General features: G+C 36.9%; 1 protein-coding gene across 1 annotated transcript in view; it reads left to right on the plus strand.

Annotated features, from left to right (window-relative positions):
• LOC140162456 (growth hormone secretagogue receptor type 1-like) overlaps positions 1-20,789 on the plus strand; it is a 78,785-nt gene extending 57,996 nt beyond the window's left edge. Inside the window, exons 3-4 of the mRNA XM_072185697.1 lie at positions 19,431-19,608; positions 20,689-20,789. Coding sequence (XP_072041798.1) covers positions 19,431-19,559 — 129 coding nt within the window. The 3' untranslated portion in view covers positions 19,560-19,608; positions 20,689-20,789. The remainder of the gene's footprint in view (positions 1-19,430; positions 19,609-20,688) is intronic.
• The last annotated feature ends 1,971 nt before the right edge of the window (positions 20,790-22,760 follow it).

Below are 22,760 nucleotides of genomic sequence, written 5' to 3' on the forward strand. Positions count from 1 at the left end.
AAAACACCAAAGTACGAGTATTTCCAAACATCTAAATTTGCTAAAAATTTAGGACATGTTACAAAACTATATTGTCTAGAATTTTAGAAGAGTACTTTTAATATTGGCCGGTTATTTTTCACACAGCGACGTTAACTAGGCAATGTACTATTACCTATAACATTAACTAAAACACCAAAGTACGAATATTTCCAAACATCTAAATTAGCTAAAAATTTAGGACATGTTAAAAAACTATATTTTCTAGAACTTTAGAAGAGTACTTTTAATATTGGCCGGTTATTTTTCACACAGCGACGTTAACTAGTCATATCCCCATACTGTTAACGTGGGGCTATTTGTAAAGGTCACGCGTCAATGGGAAAGAGCACTGTGTATTGTGTATAGGAAAACGGACAGTAACTGCAGTATGTTGCTGTATTTCAGCTAGAGCTCCAAACGACAAGCTTCCGGTTTTTTTTGAGAACAATACTGTTACGTAAGATGAAGAAGAAACCCGCCTCGGAGCCCGCCCTACTCATTATTTCATTGTACTTATTGCAATTTGCCTCCACACATTACGTAATCAACACAAAGCTTTTGTGAGGATTAGTGAGTGGATAAGAAATTGACAGTGGAGGATACGAAGGACACGCCGATTGTTAGTTGTCAATCATGAATTGCCGCAACGTATTAATATTTTACTGCATGGCATTCCGCAAACACCAAGACAAATTATGCCGTATTTTTCCCAAGATCATCTCATATGAAGTAAGCTGAATGCGATCTGTACTTTTGTAACATTCCGATCGCTTTTGATCACCCATTATCGGCGAATTTGCTTGAAAACATGTGAGTTCATGTTGTGTAAACATAATTAGCATAGACACAAATGAAATTACGATGCAATACAATGCAATTTGAATGCGCAGCAGATCTATAGAAATAACGCGTCCGGTTTTATGCAGAATTAGACCCTGTCTGGTGCTAGCCATAGGCTTCAACATAAAAAGTTGTAAGATATTTTCGCAAAATATCAAGAGCTATCTAAAGAACCACTGAACCAATACTAGGCTTGTTTGTACTCATTTTAATGCATTTTTCATGCTGATTCCAAATATATAGCCATGACAATTTACAAATCTGAAATTTGTGAATTTTTTTTTTTAATTCGTCGTCTGCAGTTGACACTTGCATGGAGAGAGTTAAAAGACATGGTAGCAATTTAAAGCTGATTTGATGTGAAAATTTACAATCAATAAAAAACAACAAAATTGCATGACATTAAACTACCAAAGATTAAACCACATAAAGCACACATATCCAACCAAGGGGCGAGACCTCCTCCTGCAACCAGATCCCATGGTAAGAAAAGTCCGCTGTTGAAAGTGCGGACAACAGGACCTGGGAAAAAGGTGGAAAGGAGGTGGTCTCACCCCAAGGACAAATTCATTCAAATAACTAATAAATATGATAAATAAATGGATAAAATAATCCTAAACATACATGATCAACAGGGCCGTTCCTAAATACATTATTCAGAATAGATAATGCTTTACAGACTCGCATTGATGCACACAATGTACTACCCTGATCCGCATCATGTATAACACCTGTTTACACTGGCACTGTGAATCGACATCTGGGAAATGATCATGTAAAAAATTGAAAAAAAAATTTTCTTAGTATTTGCTGGATGATGCTAAAATCTCACAAAACCACTTTGTAATTTATCCTGTGAAAACTAATGATGATTACAGTGTCATTATCAACTCTTCTTGGAATCTTTGTGGTAAATTACTACCATTATATCCATGATGTATTTTGAATACATAACTTTATATCCCGGCTTTATATATATTTCTTGATATTCATAATGACTGTGTAGTCTGCCAGGTGGTATTTTATTGCTTTTATTTTACACCAGGGTTGCCAAAAAGTTTCAGCCCGAATCGTTGGTCAAATAATCGAAAAGTCACCCAATTTTTCTCTTTACCATTGATTTCTATGGGGCAGGAAACTATCGGAAGTCGCGGGAGCCAATGTTTCTCTGGGACAGGAAATTGTCAAAAGTCTTGGGGAATATCTTCAAAAGTCGCCCCAATTGGGCTACCAAATCGCAGGTTTGGCAACCCTGTTTTACATAATAGTTTGCATCAAGGGGAAATTATATCAATTTCTCTATGTTACGTTGTAATGGGTTATTCCAGTTGAAACCTATACACCCCCTGTGGAAGACATGACCTTAATCTTTCACACAGGGAGTGTGAATTTCAAATGGAGCCATCCATTCAGTGTCGTCTGCTTCAAAATGGGTTATTCCAGTTGAAATCCATACACCACCCCCTATGGAAGACATCCAGGAAGTGTGAATTTCAAATAGGGGTACCTGAATGGGTGACTCTGTTTGAAATCTACACCACTGTGTGGAAGATTAAGGTGATGTCTTCCATAGGGGGTGTGGATTTCAACTGGAACAGTCTAATCAATGAAAAAGTACAACTCCCTGCAATTCAGAAATAGGTTGACATTGTTTTCACATTAATAATACATAAAAGACCTGTGCATTCACTCACATAGAAGTACAATAGCCTGTAGCCAGGCTTTTCTGGGGGTGCAGGAGGTTAAAATTTTTCCTTCAAAAAAAGTGGACCTTTTGTCAATTTTCAATTAAAAAAATAAAATATTATAGGATTAAAGCCTTCCTTTTGACTGGACATAGAAGCGACAAATGTTTGACTTGACTTTTGACTGACTTGACTCGGAACAATGTTTTCAACCCGAGATAACAAAATGACTCCAATCACCGACATATTCATGATCCCTCTTCCGAAGAAATTGGGAGCCCCTTTAGTGAAAATACATGCTACAAGACCTGTATGACAGACCATAGACAGATAGCAACTGAAAAATAACATGAATTTGAGCAATAAGTGCATGAGCCATCAGTTGCCAGTTGGGAAGTAACCAGGGGAGGCCGGACACTTGTATTCCAAGGTAGATATTATATGCTTGTGCAAAAAACACATAAAAATGGTAATTTTTCACAGGCAAGCGACGTATGCATGTAAGGTGTTAAAACATCAACAAGCTATAAAAGGGTATGTTAGACAGGACTTCAAATTAAAAATGGCAAAATAACGACCAAAATACTTGTTTATGGGATTATGGAAGCCCTAGGAAAATACTTATTTAGTGTGCGTTTTGAAAGCCCATTAATGCTTGCTGTGCATTCTGACCATAGGCTTCAACATGAGAAGTCCAAGTTTTAAGATATTTTTTCAAAATATCTAGAGCTTTCTTAAGAACCGCTGAACCAATACTTGGCTTGTTTGTACTCATTTTAATGCATTTTTCTTGCTGATTCCAAATATGGACATGAAAATTTAAAATTCTGAAATTTTTGAATTATTATTATTTTTTTTTAAATTGTTGTCTGCAGTTGACACCCGTGTGGAGAGAGTTCACACATGCTGGTGCTGAAGTGATAAAAGTCCCCTCATGATAGTAACAAATGCTTCATATTTTGAACTAAAATCTTTTCAATTTAGTCCAATTGTGTTTTTGGTCTCTTGTCGAAATTAGGTATATATTTGGGTTAGATAAAAGATATTATTAATGAATAAATGATGCTAAGCGTTCATCGCACTTGTTAATCCCAAAATATATGTCACTCAGATGTTTCTTGTATGATATATGTTTCCATGGCAACCATCCAATCGGCTATTCCATTTAAAATTCACACTCCCCTGTGGAAGATTTTGAAATATCTCCCACAGGGGAGTTTGAATTTCAAATGGAATGAACACATTAAGGCAGCTCCATTTTAAACTCACCCTCCCTCTGTGGAAGATTCAAGTTGAATCTTTCTCATAGGGTGTATGGAATTGAAAAGGAACTGCCTGTGTTAATTCCATTTGAAATTCATACTCCCCCTGTTGAAGATATTTCCAAAATCTTCCACAGGGGGCGTGTAGATTTTAAATGGAATAGCCTGTTTTCTTCAACACTTGAGTATATTCTGTTGACAGGGACTAGGTGTTGAAAAATATAAGCACTGTCATATGGAATGAACTCGTTCTAATTCTTAGGGATCTTGTCAACCAAAGCCAATAAGTCTTTATACCTAAATAATGTAGTGTAATGTCAAGGAATTATATCGTTAAAAGCTGAATTAAAAATTATCTTTAACGGCATATTCCATGAATAATTCATTCATTTAAAAAAAAACTAGGATCAGTTTATGAAAGGCAATTCTTATATCTTAGATATAGGGCATACAAAAAGGCTCAAAAATTGCACGCTTGTACACATCTTTTTACATTAATTCATGAAATCTTACAATCATAATTTAGAACTTATTATATAGGTCTTTGCATTTGTGCAGAAAAGTCACAAAATTTGGCTTCACTGGAAAAAAAGTTGCCCTAAAATGCAATAAAACACAAAATGCATATTTTTACATCAACTTTTTAAAATACATGAAAAAAAAAACTGCATACCGATTTGAGTTTTCTCCATTCTTTCAGCTAAAGTAGATTAGGCACATTTTTACATTAACTCAAGAAGTATTCTTTTACATTCAGCAGTCAGCTGGCTCTATTATAAATCAATATTCATTTTTAAGCAAGTTTCTTATTTTGCTTTATTTTTTACTTTAAAACGAAATGTCAAGAATCTGTTAAAATGTACTGTGATATGAATGCTACATGCAAACTATACATTAAGACAAGCTATTAGGCCGTTTCTCTCTTTCTATGGCATCCAAAATTTATTCTGCATTTTTATATAAAGCATCAACATTTTGACATTTAAATTTAATTTGTTTTAGCAGGGCAAGAATGTGCAGTGCATCCAAACTAAGGCAATAATTCTCATTCAGTGATTTGCTCTCCTGGAAGATCGTAAAAATCATAAAAATTCAGATTTCGGTACCTTTGTCATTGTCATAGATGTGCTAACATAGCCTGCTAGTGGTTCAGCCGAAAGCTGTGTACGTAAGACAAAATAAGGCATTTACATGAATCTGTAATTTATATACTGACAGTATATAAATTAGCTACATGTATTTGAATGGGGCTTCAACTTCGTCAATAACTGCTGTTTTCTTTGTTTTTTGCCAAATTTTTCATTTCAAAAGTGGCAAATGACAATTTTAATGACTTATCCTGCACTTGTAAGCCATTTATAAACAATTTGAACTTTTTACACTTTCGCTGGGATCACTCAATCTGACTTTAAGTTAAATTATTTGTCTTAAAGCTTGGTTAGGGTTAGGATTAGTCTTAAGGTTAGGTTTATCTTAAGGTTAATGTTCGGATTAGTCTAGGATAAGCTTACACAAAATAATTACATGAAGGATCGTGTGTGTGTGTTTATAACATCATGCACTCTATACAACTGGAAAACTCAAAATTCAATTTCAAAATGTTTTTCAATTTTATTTTCTATTAAATTTCCACCAAAATGGGAAAACTATGAACACCTATTTGCTAAATCCAGCATTTTACATTATACTTTTTTAATAATGTGCACTTGCGTCCACATATTTTAAGTTTCATTGTCTGTGATTGGATTAAATGCATTGCGAATATTCATGAGGTTATGAAATGTTTTGCAGTCACCCATACTTGAATCCACATGTATCTTAGGTTCCTCAATATTCAAGTGAAGTAAAAAAAACTGCAATCAGATACTGGAAAAATGGCTACTGTCAGTCCCCCCTTAGGTGGGGATCATGGGGGGTAACCCCTAATATTTTGTTATGGGTGATGCATACAATAACCCCCCCCCCATGTTGACTCCTGTATGTGGGTTTCTGACCAAATTAACCTCATTTGGCCATTTTAACCTAAAAAGTGCCAATTTATTCCACTTTTGCACCATATTTCAACAGTTTAACTTCAATATGGCACACTTTATACCATAAACTTATTCTGTTGCCAGAAGGTGCTGGATTCAAGAACTTTTTTTCCAATCCAACCCCACCCCCATGTCAAAATAATAATAATAATAATCTTTTAATCTTAATAGTATAGCGCATAATACATCAAAGACCACAAGGCGCTTTACAATTAAAAACATGATAATGTGAAAACAAAATGTCAATTGAATTATATATATTAGGCCTACATCATACAACAGAAATCTACACCACTGCAGTCCCCCAATGTCAATGTCATGAATGTTGAAAATCTTCCGGAGCCCCTGTTTATCAAGGCAGATATTTGAAACATACATTTACTATCTTTTGACTTGCTAGGGCAGTAATACATCCCTAGTGTGTCCCTATAGTACTTTGAAACCTGATTTTGTCAATTATGTTCTGAGAAGCAAGTAATTTGCACTATCTTGCAAATTATAAAACATTTGTAACATAGTGCATTCCTCAGTTTCAGATCCCAAGTGTATGATTATCTTGTAAGTTACCATGGCAACGTGTTGATTATACTCAAAATTAATGTGCTGTAAACTTAATTTTTAAAAACTACACTTAACATGGAATGATTTGACATATGGTAGGGAAAATTAAACTACAATTTAATGTTTATGAAATATGAAATAGCTTTTTAAAAAGCTTAAAAAACAAAGCAAAAAAAACCAACAAAACAAAACAAGTCAATAAATGTGCATTGCAGTTTATAAGCCAGCATAAAGTTTGACATTTTGACGCACCTTATTCCATTAATGTTTACAAAATCATTTTCACATTGAAAGCAGAAAATAGAGAAATGTGCTTAATGCAAATTTAAAAAGCTATGCATGCATGCCTACGTGACACAGATATGATCCAAAGTTTGTATTTTTTCGCAGCCTATAATGGGACTCGAAAACAGCTGTGTAAAATTTTGCCTCATTTGATATCGCAAAAGTACTTCTTCACAGAAAGTGAACAAAATGCAGATGTTGTGGATTGCGTAGGGGAAATCCCGTGCTGGTATCGTGTACTTTATGTTATTTCTGTCAGTATGTCATTGTGCATCTGGTTTGTTTGAGCCTTACATTTTGATTGTCAAAAGATTTTTTTCTCATACATTTTTTTTACAAAACAATTTGCAATATGAAATCAATAAATCTCACATTCTTCAGTGGGGGGGCAAACTATTGAGTAGCTCAGTGGTTAGAGCACTTCCCTAGCAATCAGCAGGTTCATGTTTGGTTTGGGTTTTTATAAGAAGTTTGATATCATGCGCATATTTTGGGGGGCTTTGGTGGCACAAGCCCCGGGTAAAAGCAGCGGTGACCAAATCGAAGGGGCAGCGGAAAAAGAAGGGGAGGAAAAAAAAGGGGCTGCGGAAGAAGAAGGGGCGGCAAAAAGAATTAGTAGGCCTAAAGAAAAAAGGGCGGAAAAATTTGAAAAAGTATAAAACTTTAGAAAAATGGTACTATACATTAAAATGTTTTGCTTTTTTTTTTTTGCTCATCACTTTTTCAAACCACTGAAAAAAAATTGGGTCAAATTTATTCTGGCTGTTGAGGAAGGGGCGGCAAAATTGAATTTTCTTCAGCCTCCCGGGGTAGGAGCGGCCACGGTACGCCACTGGATATGTTCAAGAATTTTACAGCATGTTTTACTTTGAATCATGAAACAATAATGACCGATGTAAACAAGCTGTTGAGTAGCTGAGTGGTTAGAGCACCTCTCTAGCAATCAGTAGGTCCTGGCTTTGTTTCAAGGGGTATGCTACAGCAACATTTTTGGTTCCTTCAAGTTACTTTCCTTGCGCAAAATCATGTTCTAAAAGGGGGGAGGGGTGATATGCTATAGTGTACACAATGACCATGCAAAATAGTCTGCAGTACCAACATGACCAAGGGCATTTTATTTCAAACTGTTAAGCAGCTCAGTGGTTAGAGCACCTCCCTAGCAATCAATAGGTCCTGGCTTTGTTTCGGGGTATACAACTGAAAATGCCCCCGGTTGAGCCTCACATTATAGGTTTCTTTAAATTGCTTCCCTTATTAAAAATCATGTCCTAAAAGAGAGAAGGGGTGATTTTTTTTGGTTATTGGCCATGCAAACAGTCTACTCGTAGGCCTTCTAAGATTCATGGCAAGGGAGTTCTATTTTACTGACTGATCAAAGTAATCAAAGTATTGAGTAGCTCCATGGTTAGAGGATCCAGTGGCAGCACCAGGAATTTTTTCGGGGGGTTGCAAGAAAAATATGGGGGAAATATCTCCATCCCTGGTAGTGCCAACAATGAGAGGGGGAATCCGAATTTGTTACTTGAACCATGGGGGATTGGTATGTTTTAAATGGAGATGGGGGGGGGGGGGAGAACAAGGGGAGAATCCAAAAATGTTGAGAGGATGCAAGGGGGAACACAAAATTTTTAGCAACATTTAGCTGCCTTTTTTGTTGTCAAAATTCCTACTCTCCCTTGGCGTAAATACTGAACAGTCCCTAAAGCCAACAAAATTTTGTTGTCCTCCAACACCCTCACCAAATTTTGAAAAGTTTTTCCACCCGCCTGAAAAGTTGTGGAAGACGACAAAACATTGTTTTTCTTGACCAAATTGTGAATGTTGATGCGTTTTCACTGTTGCACAATATCAAAGAAACTTGTACAAAAATGTGTACATAATAAGAATTAAATATATATAAGAATAAGATTTCAGTGTATTATTCAATCTTGTTGGGCGGAAAAACCTCATATGTGTCATTGGCCTTGAACATGCTTAAAGCAAAACCTCATATGTAAGCAGTTTTGTTTTAAACATGTTCAGGGGCCACAAACACATAGGAGGTTTTTCCTGCCCAACGACGTCATGTATATTGAGCTGCGTCTCTGAATATTGCTAATGGTTATAAGGTGTGTCTTTTGCCTCATAGGTCAGCTGAGGCCTGTAGGCTGGAATCTGTAAAGTGTGCTGAGGCCTGTAGGCTGGAATCTGTAAAGTGTGCTGAGGCCTGTAGGCTGGAATCTGTAAAGTGTGCTGAGGCCTGTAGGCTGGAATCTGTAAAGTGTGCTGAGGCCTGTAGGCTGGAATCTGTAAAGTGTGCTGAGGCCTGTAGGCTGGAATCTGTAAAGTGTGATGAGGCCTGTAGGCTGGAATCTGTAAAGTGTGCTGAGGCCTGTAGGCTGGAATCTGTAAAGTGTGCTGAGGCCTGTAGGCTGGAATCTGTAAAGTGTGCTGAGGCCTGTAGGCTGGAATCGTGCACTATAAAACCCCAAATTTATTTATTAATTTATTTATTTATTTGGTAGTCATTAAAAAAATAGGCTATTCCAGTTGAAATCCATACACCCAAGACTTGACCTTAATCTTTCTCACAAGGGGTGTAGATTTCAAATGGAGTCACCCATTCAGGTAAACCCGATTTGAAATTCACACTCCCTGTGTGGGAGATTAAGGTCATATCTTCCATAGGGGGCGTGTGGATTTCAACTGTAATACCGCAATATAGATACCTGAGACGAATATAACTAAAGTCTGCACAAAAAGTAACTCAGCTGTTATAAATACGCCTATAGATTCAGAACTAATAATTGTTTTCACAATATTTCAACATAGAGAGAAGGATGATTTATTTACATGCATTTTGATACCCCATTCGTCAAATGTCGTTCAATATTAACAACACAGTAGTGCTTTTACAGAAAAATACCAGAATTTAAAAGTTGCAGTTTACAGCGATCAATGGTTATAATTAATGCCAGCACTGTTAACACGTAAAGCCGGCCATTATCTTTGTGCTTACTTCAAATCAATACAAATAACTTTTAAATTGGGGCATTTTCTTTCAAAACACTGCTGTATTGTCAATATTGACCAAAATTGGACAAATGGGGTATCAAAATGCGCGTAAATAAATCATCCTTCTTTTTATGTTGAAATATTGTGAAAACAATTATTAGTTCTGAAACTATAGGCGTATATATAACAGCTGAGTTACTTTTTGTGCAGACTTTATACTGCCTTCATACTTGGGAAGGAAGAGTTTGTAACATGTAACAATTATGGTTTAATTGTTTGTTTAAACGGTTGATGCATGTGGAGACACACCTGAATCCCGATGGGACCAGGCGTTTAATTTTACTGTAAACTTCGGCATTGTTTAAATGCTATATACTGAAATAAATGCACAAAGCGGAGATTATATATAAAATGTGATGTGTGATTTGAGCATTTCTTTTTTTGCTTCTGATCTTGAAATAAGATCAAAGCAATATTGTAACATTTGAGGAGGATGTTTGTTTTTTTTCTTTAAAATTCTGATTTTAAATGTAGACAATTGACCTTTTCAGCAAATCCCAAAAGCCTTTGCGGGTAGACCTGTGATTGTAGGATAGGCTTTAACGACGGGAATTCATAACAATTAGTGGGTTTTTAGCGGGTTCGCCATTGGACAAGTTTAGAACTGTCAAGCTTTCGTCAGGAGTAGCTCTGACTTCTTCAGGACAAAGTACCTAAGAATGAGACATGTAGACCGCCCCTTGTCTACTGATGACTCTGACAAGAGTCGTTCACTGAAGACTGTAGACAAGGGGCAGTCTTCAGTGAACGGCTCTTTTCAGAGCCACCAAAACCTTTATATTAGCAGATAGGCGAGATCTGCTTGTTCTCTGTTGACAAGGGGCAGTCTTCAGTGAACGACTCTTGTCAGAGTCATCAGTAGACAAGGGGCGGTCTACATGTCTCATTCTTAGGTACTTTGTCCTGAAGAAGTCAGAGCTACTCCTGACGAAAGCTTGACAGTTCTAAACTTGTCCAACGGCGAACCCGCTAAAAACCCACTAATTGTAGACCTGTGATGTTGTTGCGCTCATGCGCACATTGTTGCTGCGCACTTCACAGCTTTGAAATGCACAGTAACAATGCATTGTGCACATTGGGGTGACATCATGATGACATCTCAGGCCTACTCGCAAATTTATGGGATTTACTGAAAAGGTCAATTAAAATCTATTTTTTTAGAAATCTTATAATGCTGCTTTAACTAGTGACAATTGGCTATTCCAGTTGAAATCCATACACCCCCTATGGAAGACATGACCTTATATCCATATTCACACTCATGACATGTCTTCCATAGGGGATGTATGGATTTCAACTGGAATAGCCCCTTTTATCAGTATTCCTGGTTCACATGTTTCAATAAAGGTAGAGTTATGATATATATCTACCCAACACACTCAAACAGTTTTGTAATATTTCCAAAAGGGTGTGGCGTGTCCAGGGGGTTGCTTTGGGGGCTGAAGCGAAGTTTTTGGCGATTTTAGCCATTAAGCCCCCCGCATAACTCTGAAAACCCCTCTGAGCCCCTCGCAGGAACAGATCCTGGACATGCCACACTTTGGGTACAATTGACTTTTTCAGTAAATTTCATAAGCCTTTGCGAGTAGACCTGAGATGTCGTCATTTTATGCCGATCTGTGCCGATGCACACATCTTTATCGTTACTGTGCATTGCAAGTCATCATGACGTCAAATGACGACATCTAATGTCTTCTCGCAAAGGCTTATCAGATTTACCGAAAAAGTCAATTAGAACACATTTTTAAATGTTGCCACAAAACAACTTCTTTGTAAACATAAAAACATTTATATAATAATTTTCAGTATTCAGTGATTTTGAGTTGAAGGTTATTTGCAAAATTTTGTTTTAAGAGACCGTAAATATACTTCAAAACTTAATTTTGAGGAAAATCACTTTGGCATGTAACATGGATCATATTGTCATTTAGCACCCTACGAGACCCCTACTAAGATCAGTTGTCAGAATTATGTGTGGGGTTTACTGTTATAGCTTCAAACCGAGATAGCATTGAAAGAAATCATACAAAGTTAGCTTCAATATTGCATGCTGCTGAGTTTGGAGTGAGAGCTTTCAACCCATCCATCAACCATCATCATCAGCTTTCTACAAGAAGAGTAAGGATCATTGTTATTCATGCATATGTGGTGTATAACTGTATTGCAGCTTATGTAAATGTGGATCCAAAAGTGTATTTTAAGTGAACAGTTGTATAGAGGTTATCCGTGTTCTATAAGTTGCATATCCTACCAGCGACTGCTATACCTTGTTTAGGACTTTCAAAAGAAGTAACTGCATGTGCAACCATAACTATTTCAAAATAGCCCGCCAAATTCATGCAGGTAACTCCAAGGTTGTGCATTGAATTGGTTTGAATGAGGAATACTTGGGAATCAGCGCCTTTTGTTAGAAGTACGTCACGCATGAGTAAAGTGGATGGGGACTGCTCTATAATCCGAAGGTTCTATAATCCGAAGGTTCTTTAGTCCGAAGGTTCGCTAGTCCGAACACGTGTTCATAGCATTCGTTAGTCCGAATTTTAAAAGAGGTTCTCTAGTCCGAAAAAAAATTGAAAAGAGGTTCTTTATTCCGACGATTCTTTATTTCAAGGTTCTATAGTCCGAATTTTAAAAAACGGTTCTCTAGTCCGAATATGAAAATAGTCTCTATAGTCCGAATTTAAAAAAGGGTTCTATAGTCCGAATATGAAAATAGTCTCTATAGTCCGAATTTTAAAAAGGTTTCTATAGTCCGAATATAGAAATAGGCTCTATAATCCGAATTCAAAAAAGGGTTCTATAGTCCGAAATTGTAAAACGGTTCTATAGTCCGAAACGGATACCGTGTTCTTTAGTCCGAATCAGTAAAAAGGTTCTATAGTCCGAATATTTAAAACATTAACATATACTGCGCCCTCTAGCTAGAAAATACTAAAGGAGAGTCTATAGCAAATGGGATATGACGCTACTGCTATTAAAAGGGCGCACACCACCAAATCACGATGTAATGTAGATGGATTCCGGTAAAAACACAAATCTTTTTAGAGATATTTTGGCCTTTCTGTGGGAAAAAGAGAGACATGTTATAGCTTAAATAAATATTTGAGATCTACACATGAACTTGGATCGCCCAACAAGTTGCATAACACAATTTTTAGGCCCTCGGATTGAAAAATGGCCAGAAACGGGTATTCAGGGTCTACCCTGAACGGGTCAAAAATGAAAAACGGATAAAAATGAAGAAAATATCACCAGAATAAAGGTGAACGTTAATGTATACTAAGAAAAATATCCAGAGAAACCAACCATGTTAAACTTCAGCGGATTTATATTTAACAAGTGATGATTTGACACTGAAACAAATGATAAAAAATAAAATTCGGACTATAGAACCCGTTTACCAATTCGGACTAAAGAACACGGTATCCGTTTGGACTATAGAACCGTTTTGCAATTTCGGACTATAGAACCTTTTTAAATTCGGACTATAGAGCCTATTTCCATATTCGGACTATAGAACCCTTTTTACAATTCGGACTATAGAGCCTATTTTCATATTCGACTAGAGAACCGCTTTTAAAATTGGATTAAAGAACCTCTTTTATTATTCGGATTAAGGAACCTTTTTGAAATTCGGACTATAGAACCTTCAAATAAAGAACCGTCGGAATAAAGAACCTTCGTAATAAAGAACCGTCGGATTAAAGAACCTTCGGACTAAAGAACCGTCGGACTAAAGAACCTTCGGACTATAGAGCTTCCACCAAGTGGATAACCTCTATTGTGCATAGATTTTTCATGCTAGTTTGTGTATGGGTATGATTGTAAATGCATTTAGAACCAATATGTTGTCATGCCTTTGTGCCAAAGTTTTAGGGTGAGGTGGAGTGATTATCTTATGTAATTGTGGATCCAAATGTGTATTTTAAGTGAACAGTTGTATTGTGCGTATGTTTTTCATGCTAGTTCGTGTAAAAACGGGTGTGATGATTGTAAATGCATTTAGAACCAGTATGTTGTCATGCCTTTGTGTCAACTTAGGGTGAGGTGGAGTGATTATCTTATGTAAATGTGGATCGAAATGTGTATTTTAAGTGAACAATTGTATTGTGCATATGTTTTTCATGCTAGTTTGTGTAAAACGGGTGTGATTGTAAATGCATTTGGAGCCAATGTTGTCAGGCGTTGTTAGGGTAAGGTGAAGTGATTATCTTTTTTACCAAAGTTTGTTTGGGAGAATGCAGAGGTGTTGCTATGGTGAAGGGGGCATGTGCCATGGTCACTTCTTGGGGTGCTGAAATGGATCTGGTGTAAAATTAAACTTTAGGTAGGAAAGCTTGATCTGATATTCTGTGAATTAGGCAATTTATATCCTCTTATTTGCAAACTTTTGTGATTCCCAGGGGGGAACCCCTCAGGATCCACCAGAAGGGGTGCCATTCTTTATCCTTGCCTCGGGCACCGCAAAATCTGGTAATGGACTTGGGGGAAATGTAACTGTGGTATTTGGTATTTGCAATATGTTTAGAAATATGCATGAGCTATATGATCAAAATCCCCATTTGTGCATGTTAACCCATAATATGCTATAGAATCTTACAAAGAAGCCACTGCGCATGATATGCATGCATTTCATGTGATGCGATGACGCACTCACTCCAAGTCATATGCTCACAGAAGCGCTGGTCAGGCCAACCCAATCCCCATGGCATGAGGTCGGTGATCGTGGGTGCTAAGTGAAATCTTTGATCATCTTCTCTCCTTTTTTGTTCTTTCACTGCCTTCCGATAGCAAAACACCAGGGTCCGTGTTAGGGTTAATATCACATTAGGGACCTAGTAACTAATGTGGTATTATGCAATGTGTTATAAAGCTATATGTATAGTTTCAACGGTACATGTCCACCCCAATGTAAAATGTTCGCTAATAAGGTTTGCTATGTCTAATTGGGTGTCTAATATGAAATAGGGTACACTATGTTGATTATGACATATGGTTAGCTATGGTTAGAACTAGGTTTAGTGCTCTGGGCTGTAGTTAGATTCAACATAGCAAATTTTAATTAATATGTGACATAGCGAGTCTTATTGTTAACATACATGTAACAAACCTTCAGGGCTGTATAAACTGTGTTAAATATGATGGAAAATGTGTGTATTTTAAGTAAAAAAACTTGTATTGTGGTCATGTTTTTCATGTTATGTGCATTTTGACCAAAATGTGATTGTAATTTGTTGCATTAATGGAACAATGTGATGTCATGCATTAATGTCAAGTTTACAGCGAGGAAGGGAGAGAGGGGACAAAATTGGCAAATTGCCATTTGCCAAAGGTTACATGGGAGGGGGCAAATACAAATCTGAAGTATAATACTTAAAGGTCCGTAACCCGATCGACAGCATCATCCCCGATTTTTTTCATTGTTGATGAGGTTTTGGTATCACATAATAGATACTATTTTTCTCATTACTATCCTGAAATTTGACGCTCCAAGTCGATGTATTTCGGAGAAATCATGAAACACAGCGGCTTTTACAGGTATACCAGTTTGTAAACAATGGTAAATACTTTGATTTCTGGGCCGGGAATTATGAGCGAAATAGCTCGTAATATCAGTCGCCTCAACAGCTACTTTGGTTTCAAGCGTCATACACATTCTGTGAAAAAGCGAACCACACTAACTGCTGAGGAGACGCGTCTAGACGGTGTGCCGTATTTAATTATAAAATTTCCACGATGGAGGCAGCGGGCGATTAGCTCAGTCGGTTAGCGCGCTTCATGTTTCTACCCAAGAGGTAACCGGTTCAAAATCCGTGTCGGAATGGTTTTTTTTCTCTCCATTTTAACCCAAACTTTTTTATATTCATTTGAAATGTACATATTGCAAGGGGAAACATATTTTGTTTCCTTTTTTTCTGAAACGGTACGAAAAAACAAATATTTTTCGTTCAATACGGGCCGGGCATTGATTGTACAGCATGTCAGCATTAAATTAAATCATCTGAACGGAAATGGTTGTTGTTGCTTGCCTACCCAGAATGCAATTCACGTATACCAAGGTATTGGATTGCAAATTTGGCTATTTATTCACATTTACGCTGCAAATGCTCTCGCTTTTCACAAAGCAGCATAAAGGGGGCGATATTTGATATTATTATGTAATTTTAAAGACAATCCATATCCAAAACCAATAGGGTTACCCCCCTTTAAATCGTTCCTTGCATGCTGTTTAACTATACTGTAAAGTGGACTTTTTTGCTCTACATTTATTTTCATATTTGTGTTACAATCAGTTACCACATGAATAACAATGCAGGAATATATTCTTTTTGTGCATAAGTCAATGTGTGGTTGTGTATAGAATCACAGAGGAAGTGAAACAGTTCTAAATTGGCCAAATGCGGAAAAAAATGCCCAGAAATGTCGACTTTTACAGTTATTGTGTCAATTTTGGGACTAGGTTGTAATATGGAATTACATTGAAAGCATGTGATGTGTGTCTGTACTATAGTCAGCAGAGTACATACAATATATACGCTGATCAAATGTATTTGAAGTAACCATGGGAACCATGTGTATGGTAGATGCTTGATAAAGGTTTTGATTGCGTTATTTTGGTGTGAAATTCAATCATTTGTTGATTTTGTTGGGTAGAAATATAAATAAATTTGTAATTTATTTGGTAATGGGTGCATTTTACATTATTTGGGTTGGAAGATTTGAATGATGACTTTTTAGGTTATATTCACTTTGAATGATTCTCTAGTCGTTAGTTGTTATTATTGTTATGTTACCATGGTGATACGTCTAATGATAAGTTTATGCTGTTGTAATCAAAAGTGATGTCAAAATTCTCTATTGGGTGATAAAAAAAAACCTGTTCTACTAGCTTGACTGACTCAGATTTTGTGTTTTGAGGATTTTTTTTTAATTTGATTTTTTGTTAGCTTTATGAAAATAAAAACAGCCATGGAGTGATTTTGACTTAAATTTTTTGAAAAAAATCAGACATTTTTTGGCAAAATTTTTTCACATTTTGTAATGGCATAGCCCCTACCTGACCAACACACTCTATATTTGGGAAGTCCGTCCGCCTGCAGAACAGGGTTCTTTTTTTGTCACCTTAAAAATAATTTTAATGTCAATATGCTATATTAGGACAGGGTTGCATTTTGAAAGCTTTTCCTTTGTTTATTTGTTTCTCTGTTTGTTTACTTTCTTTTTATTCATGCAGGTTGTTTTGTTGATGTTTTTGTTTTGTTATCGCACCAATATATAGCCTACCTGTCCACCCCCATACTACACACATAGACTAAACACAAACAGCTTACCCCATGCACACACACACACCCCACCCCTCCCTATATAAACTCACACCCTATACAAATTATGCCAACAGGCTTATAATTGACATCTTTGAGCATGTGTACACACACCCCTACTAGTAAAGGCCTACAAACGAGGACCTGCAACTTTTTCCTGCCTAATTGAGGACCTTGCTCACACAAAGCTAAGCTCCAATCTGTGGACTTACTGGAATTTTTAAATACTATCCAACTAAGACATGACCCTGGACCGGTATTGTCTGTATTTTTATGTTGTTAGCAATACACTGACAGAGAAAGTGAACCCATGGATATTCTCGGTTGGTTCTTGGGTGTCCTCGGTTATCAAGCTATTTTTCAGGGGTGTGTCCACATTTACAGATCTTTACAAATGCATGAATATAATGCATGCCACCACCCACCCCACCCACCCCTACATGCATTACACATATTTCTGAGGACATGAAAAATGATAACATTTTTGAAGTCCAAAAGTCCTCTGGATATCGATGGGTTTTCATACCAATCCCTCTGTCACAAGGATATAAAAACCATGGGAAGTTATTGGAGATGAAATTTTGCCGTAACATATTAAAGAGGGGTTATTATAGACCACTTGACATGTGACGTCATTGCCCGGCAGTATGCGCAGGCATTATGGTACTTTCCATTGTACTTTGCCCTGCAGTGTGCGTGCGCATCGTAGTCTGCTCAGGGCATGTGTATTTTAAATCTCCCACCACATTTTATATAGTACAAGAAAGCCATTGAACAGTGAAGCGGTTCGTTCGAGCATATCGACAGACCAATCCCTCGCCTTTGTTGATAAACAATAATGTAAAGTGGTCTATAGGACCTGCTGTTTCTGACCCATTAAAACAAAGTATATGCCAAGAACCTATGTTTATGTCCTCGGAACTGCTGATGGCCTCATTGCAGCGGAGTGTTATTTATTTGAAAGTGTTCAGAAGTAATGCAAGGACAATGCACACATAGTCTACACACCCCCATATAAATACCTACACCCCACACACGCACCCCACACACACAATGCATCTCATCTGTAAATGTAATAATGAATGAAACAAAATGTGCCTAAAATTAAGGCTAGCTGTAAAGCTGGATGTTCAATGTGCTATTCCAGTTGAAATCCATACACCCCCTACACACTTAAAACTACGGGGTCAAAAAATGACCCAAACGGGGTCATTTTTGACCCCAGCATAGTTATCAACTAAACACCATACCACTAACGGGGTCATTTTGACCCCATTGGTGGGTCATTGCAATGACTACGTATTTGGGTCAAATAGTAACCCCATTGGGGTCAAAATATTACCACATTTCCGGGTCAAATGAAATGACCCCTTCAAAAGGGTTGCCTTATTGGGTTACTTAATGACCTCATTTCGGGGTCAAATGAAATGACCCATTTGAAAGGGTTGTTTTATAGGGTTACTCAATAACCACATTTAGGGGTTGTTTGGATTTTTTTAGTAGGCCTATGGTCATGCTGGTCCCACCAGGACATACGTGTGTTTCTGCACAGAGAAAGCATTACATAAACAGCAAACTGCAAACTGCGTCTGTGTATCACACTCACACACAGTCAGTCATCGCCTATGACAGTTCACGTATTATAAGCTTACATGATATAAGCTTATAACAACTGCAGCCAAGACACCAGCCACGACAGCATGAAATTGGAATGAATCTGCGTGCATAGACAAGGGTCTATGCATCCTTGCAGTCTCACTTTTCAACTAACTTTTCATATTCCATCATGCAGACAAGCACACACGACAATCCGCTGAGCTGCACAATCAGAACAAATATGGCGCTGATGTGACCACGTGAGCCGATGCACACCGTGTGTGCAAATAGTTCAAATGCAAGTCATTATAAAGTTGACAAATTGGGTAACCGGTCAAAAAATTAGTTTTATTTATTAATCAACAAACATTAATTGCAGCTCATGTTTAAACTCATTTATGAATTGAGATTTTCAAAGCGGAAGATTGAAACTGATATCAATGCGCGACGGTATCGGCAAAATGACCACTACGTTTTTGACCACGTTAAATGTCGTGGCTAAAATGACCTCGTGAATGTGGTCAAATTAAAACAGTACAACCCCCTTGAAGGGTCAAAACAACCCCAAACGTGGTCAATTCAAAATGACCACGGAAAATATAACCCCGTAGTTTTTAGTGTGTAAGGAAGTCATGACCTTAATCTCCTACACATGGAGTATGAATTTCAAATGGGGTTATGTCTTCCATATGGGGTATATGGATTTCAACTGGAATAGCTCAATTAAAACTGGAATATAAGTTAAAATTTTATAACATTTTCTTTTAACAGAAACCGACTCGACAATTTTCTCAAATGAGCGTGACGTCAGTGCGCGAGGACCAGCGCCGACGCTCTTTGAAGCATCAGAGGACACAGGTGATGATGTGTACCTCCCCCCAGGAGCCGGCGACGGTGTGACGAAAACTGATGAGGCTGTACCGGAAGAGGATTATTCAGATTTACTCAAGTAAGTCAATGGCTCTGGTTGGTATACCCCAGGGGTCTGTGTTTGGCCCTGTTGTGTGATTACAAGTTAGTGGTTGGACCCGTTATGTGATTAAAAGTTTAGTAATATGAGAACTGATGAGGCAATAGCTGAAGAGGATTATTCAGATTTACTCAAGTAAGCCAATGGCTCAGGTTGGTATACCCCAGGGATCTGTGTTTAAAAGCTAGTGGTTGGACAACTTGAAAGTAGGTGGGAGAATCAGTTACTTATTTTAGTTTATAAATGTCTAAAGAACATTGCTCCACATTATTTGTCATCTCAATTTACTTTTACCTAATCTACTCATTTTAAGAACACTCGAAGTCAATCTCATAAAGAAAAGGTGGAAATTATCTTCTGGGCAGAGAACATTTCATTATAGAGCTGCCACTTCATGGAATAGACTTTCTTATAATCTCTGTGCCAATTTGGATTCACTATAAGCTTGAATGAGTTCAAGAATTCCTTATAACTTTGTATGTATTTAAGACATTAATAAGGAACTTATTATAGCCCTCCTCATCAATTTATTAATTTGAACTTGTTCTATATTTCCATATTGTCAATTAATTATTCATATCCTTATAATGTTATTTGTATATAGATAAACACATATTGCACATGCTTTGCAAAAGCCTTCTGGTGCGTTGCTATAGAGAAGCATGAAAAACAAAAATGGGCATGGGTTTGCCGAGAGATTGAACCTTGTTTTGGTAGCCAGATGGTAGAGCTGATATCTTACCCTTCCCAGAATCCTTTGCAACATGATACATCACCTCATTTCATCAAGTGACACTCCCATTAATTTGTACAGGTTCCCTTTGTTTTCATTTTGAGAAGACTGGCTAAACATGGGTCGATAGTCAAGAAATAAACATATTTTGCAATATCTGGATGTGCTCTGTTCATTGAGGTTCTTTTCATCATTATCGAGTATCCACCCATGTTGTACTAGATAGCAAATCAGTACAGGAAATTGAAATGGGAGAAATGCATTATGGGAAGTGCAAGATTTGGCCACTTGATTATATCCTTAACACAATCTCATTTTGTCTCCAGCGTCGAAGAAAACTTGGATCAACTTTTGCTCGACACCAAGAAACCCAAGAAAACCCCCAAACCAGTGACAAAACCACCAGCTGTAACATCACCAAAACCGAAAATCACATCACCGAAACCGTCAACTGCACCAAAACCGTCAACAGCACCAAAACCGTCAACTGCACCGAAACCTTCAACAGCACCGAAACCTTCAACAGCACCAAAACCTTCGACTGTGCCAAAGCCAGGAAAAACACAAGCAAAGTCTGAATCGAGCAAACCAGTGGTGCCTGCTGCCTCAAATGGATCGGATGTCACCGACTCGTCAAGCGGTGGCGCTGTAGATTCATTAGGGGATGCGGATATTTTGAAATATATTCAAGAGAATGAGACTGCGGAAGAGGCTACTTTAGATTTATTTTAAACATGTGAAATATTATGTACTATAAATAGATTTGTGTATTTTTTATTAATATGAAAATTTAAATCAAAATGATTTGTTTTACTGATCATGTAATTGTGATTGTACATTTTACACCAGTCATGTGACTTCAACTTAGTTTTAAAAAAAACATCTGAAATTTGACTGCTCATCAGTGCCAGAAGTGGGTAAGTGCAATAGCTGCCCTGTGACCATTTGGCAATTTACACACAGTATATTGTACTCATCTACACATGGCAGCTACACATGCCAGCTATTGCACTGATCTACTTTTGGCACTGAGCAGTCAAATTGTGACAAATGCGTTATTATCATTCCCAAGTCAGAGGCAGATCCATGGGACCCCAAACCCCCCAAAAGGTGAAAATAAGACAGGAAATGGCTCTGTACATCAGATACAGTGAAAATGTGATTTTGACCCCTCCCCACTTATTTGCAAACTATTCTGACTGGAGGGGAGAGCCCTAGGGCTCCTCCAAGAATAGCAACCGTAAAAAAGATGGGTTGGCAAAGTTTTAGTTGACTCACTCCCTTTTAAAAACCTGCAACTTAATTTACTGTTGAAATTAGAAATATGTTGCAGTTGGTGAAATTCTGATCATTTTCTTGATATTTAAGCTGATGTATGACCAGATGGTTATATAAAGGACATTTATATAACGGTTATGAATTATACAAGAAAGGGAGTCGGGACTTTTGAATAACCGTCATTATTAAATGTTATTTTTCACAACATTGCATTGGTAACAAACCAATAATGTAACATTACTCACAGTTAGTAACTTTATTAACAGACAGGCAGGATATGTTCCTACACAAAAAAGATGAACCAAGACAATGAATGTCTTGTGTAGTCATATGATTACAGCTAGTTTTGTCTGCTGATGTTGGGGCACTTGTATTTCAAGGTGGATATCATGATCAAATTATTCAAGAACTGCTGAAAATGTGCTTGGAATGTCATGGAAAATAATCATAGCATTTCAAATTAATTTTCATCATTACAAAAATTTTTTGACTTATAAAATATAATGATGAATTAAAGAGTAATTTGTAAAATGACAAATTATTGAATGACAAATATGGAGTATGACAAACATTTTTAGTATGTGACAAATTAAATGTAATTTTACAAATTATTCATTACTTTGTAATTAAAAAATTATTAGTTGTGAAAATATTTGTAATGATGAAAACTATAAATTGTTTCTTCAAAATCCCAAGCACTCAGCAGTTTTATCTTGAATGCTAAATATTTCATATGCAATGATGAATTTTAATTTGTCAAATTAGACCACTTTTTTGATGAATTAATCTTTTCAGTGTATCCTTCATGCAGGCATAAAATGATTGTCAAGACTTCAACGAGGGGATTAGACAGCTTTATTCTGTATGCTGTATAATATCTGTCTTTTATCACATCACAAATTAAAATATGTGATATGATCAAGGGAAATGAGTCCGATGTTGCTAATACTGATTTTGAAATATTGGCAAAGAAAGTGTTATTAAAGATTCTTTTGTTTTATATTGTTTTCAGCGATTGATAAATTGACGTAACTTCACAATGAAAAGTCATATCAACATGGAGTTTCTGAAAGCTAAAATGTCCTCTTCAGAAACATGTAAAACTCATTTTTGACCAGGG

The sequence above is a fragment of the Amphiura filiformis genome, chromosome 10, assembly GCF_039555335.1.
Source record: "Amphiura filiformis chromosome 10, Afil_fr2py, whole genome shotgun sequence".
In the NCBI taxonomy this organism is placed as follows: Eukaryota; Metazoa; Echinodermata; class Ophiuroidea; order Amphilepidida; family Amphiuridae; genus Amphiura; species Amphiura filiformis.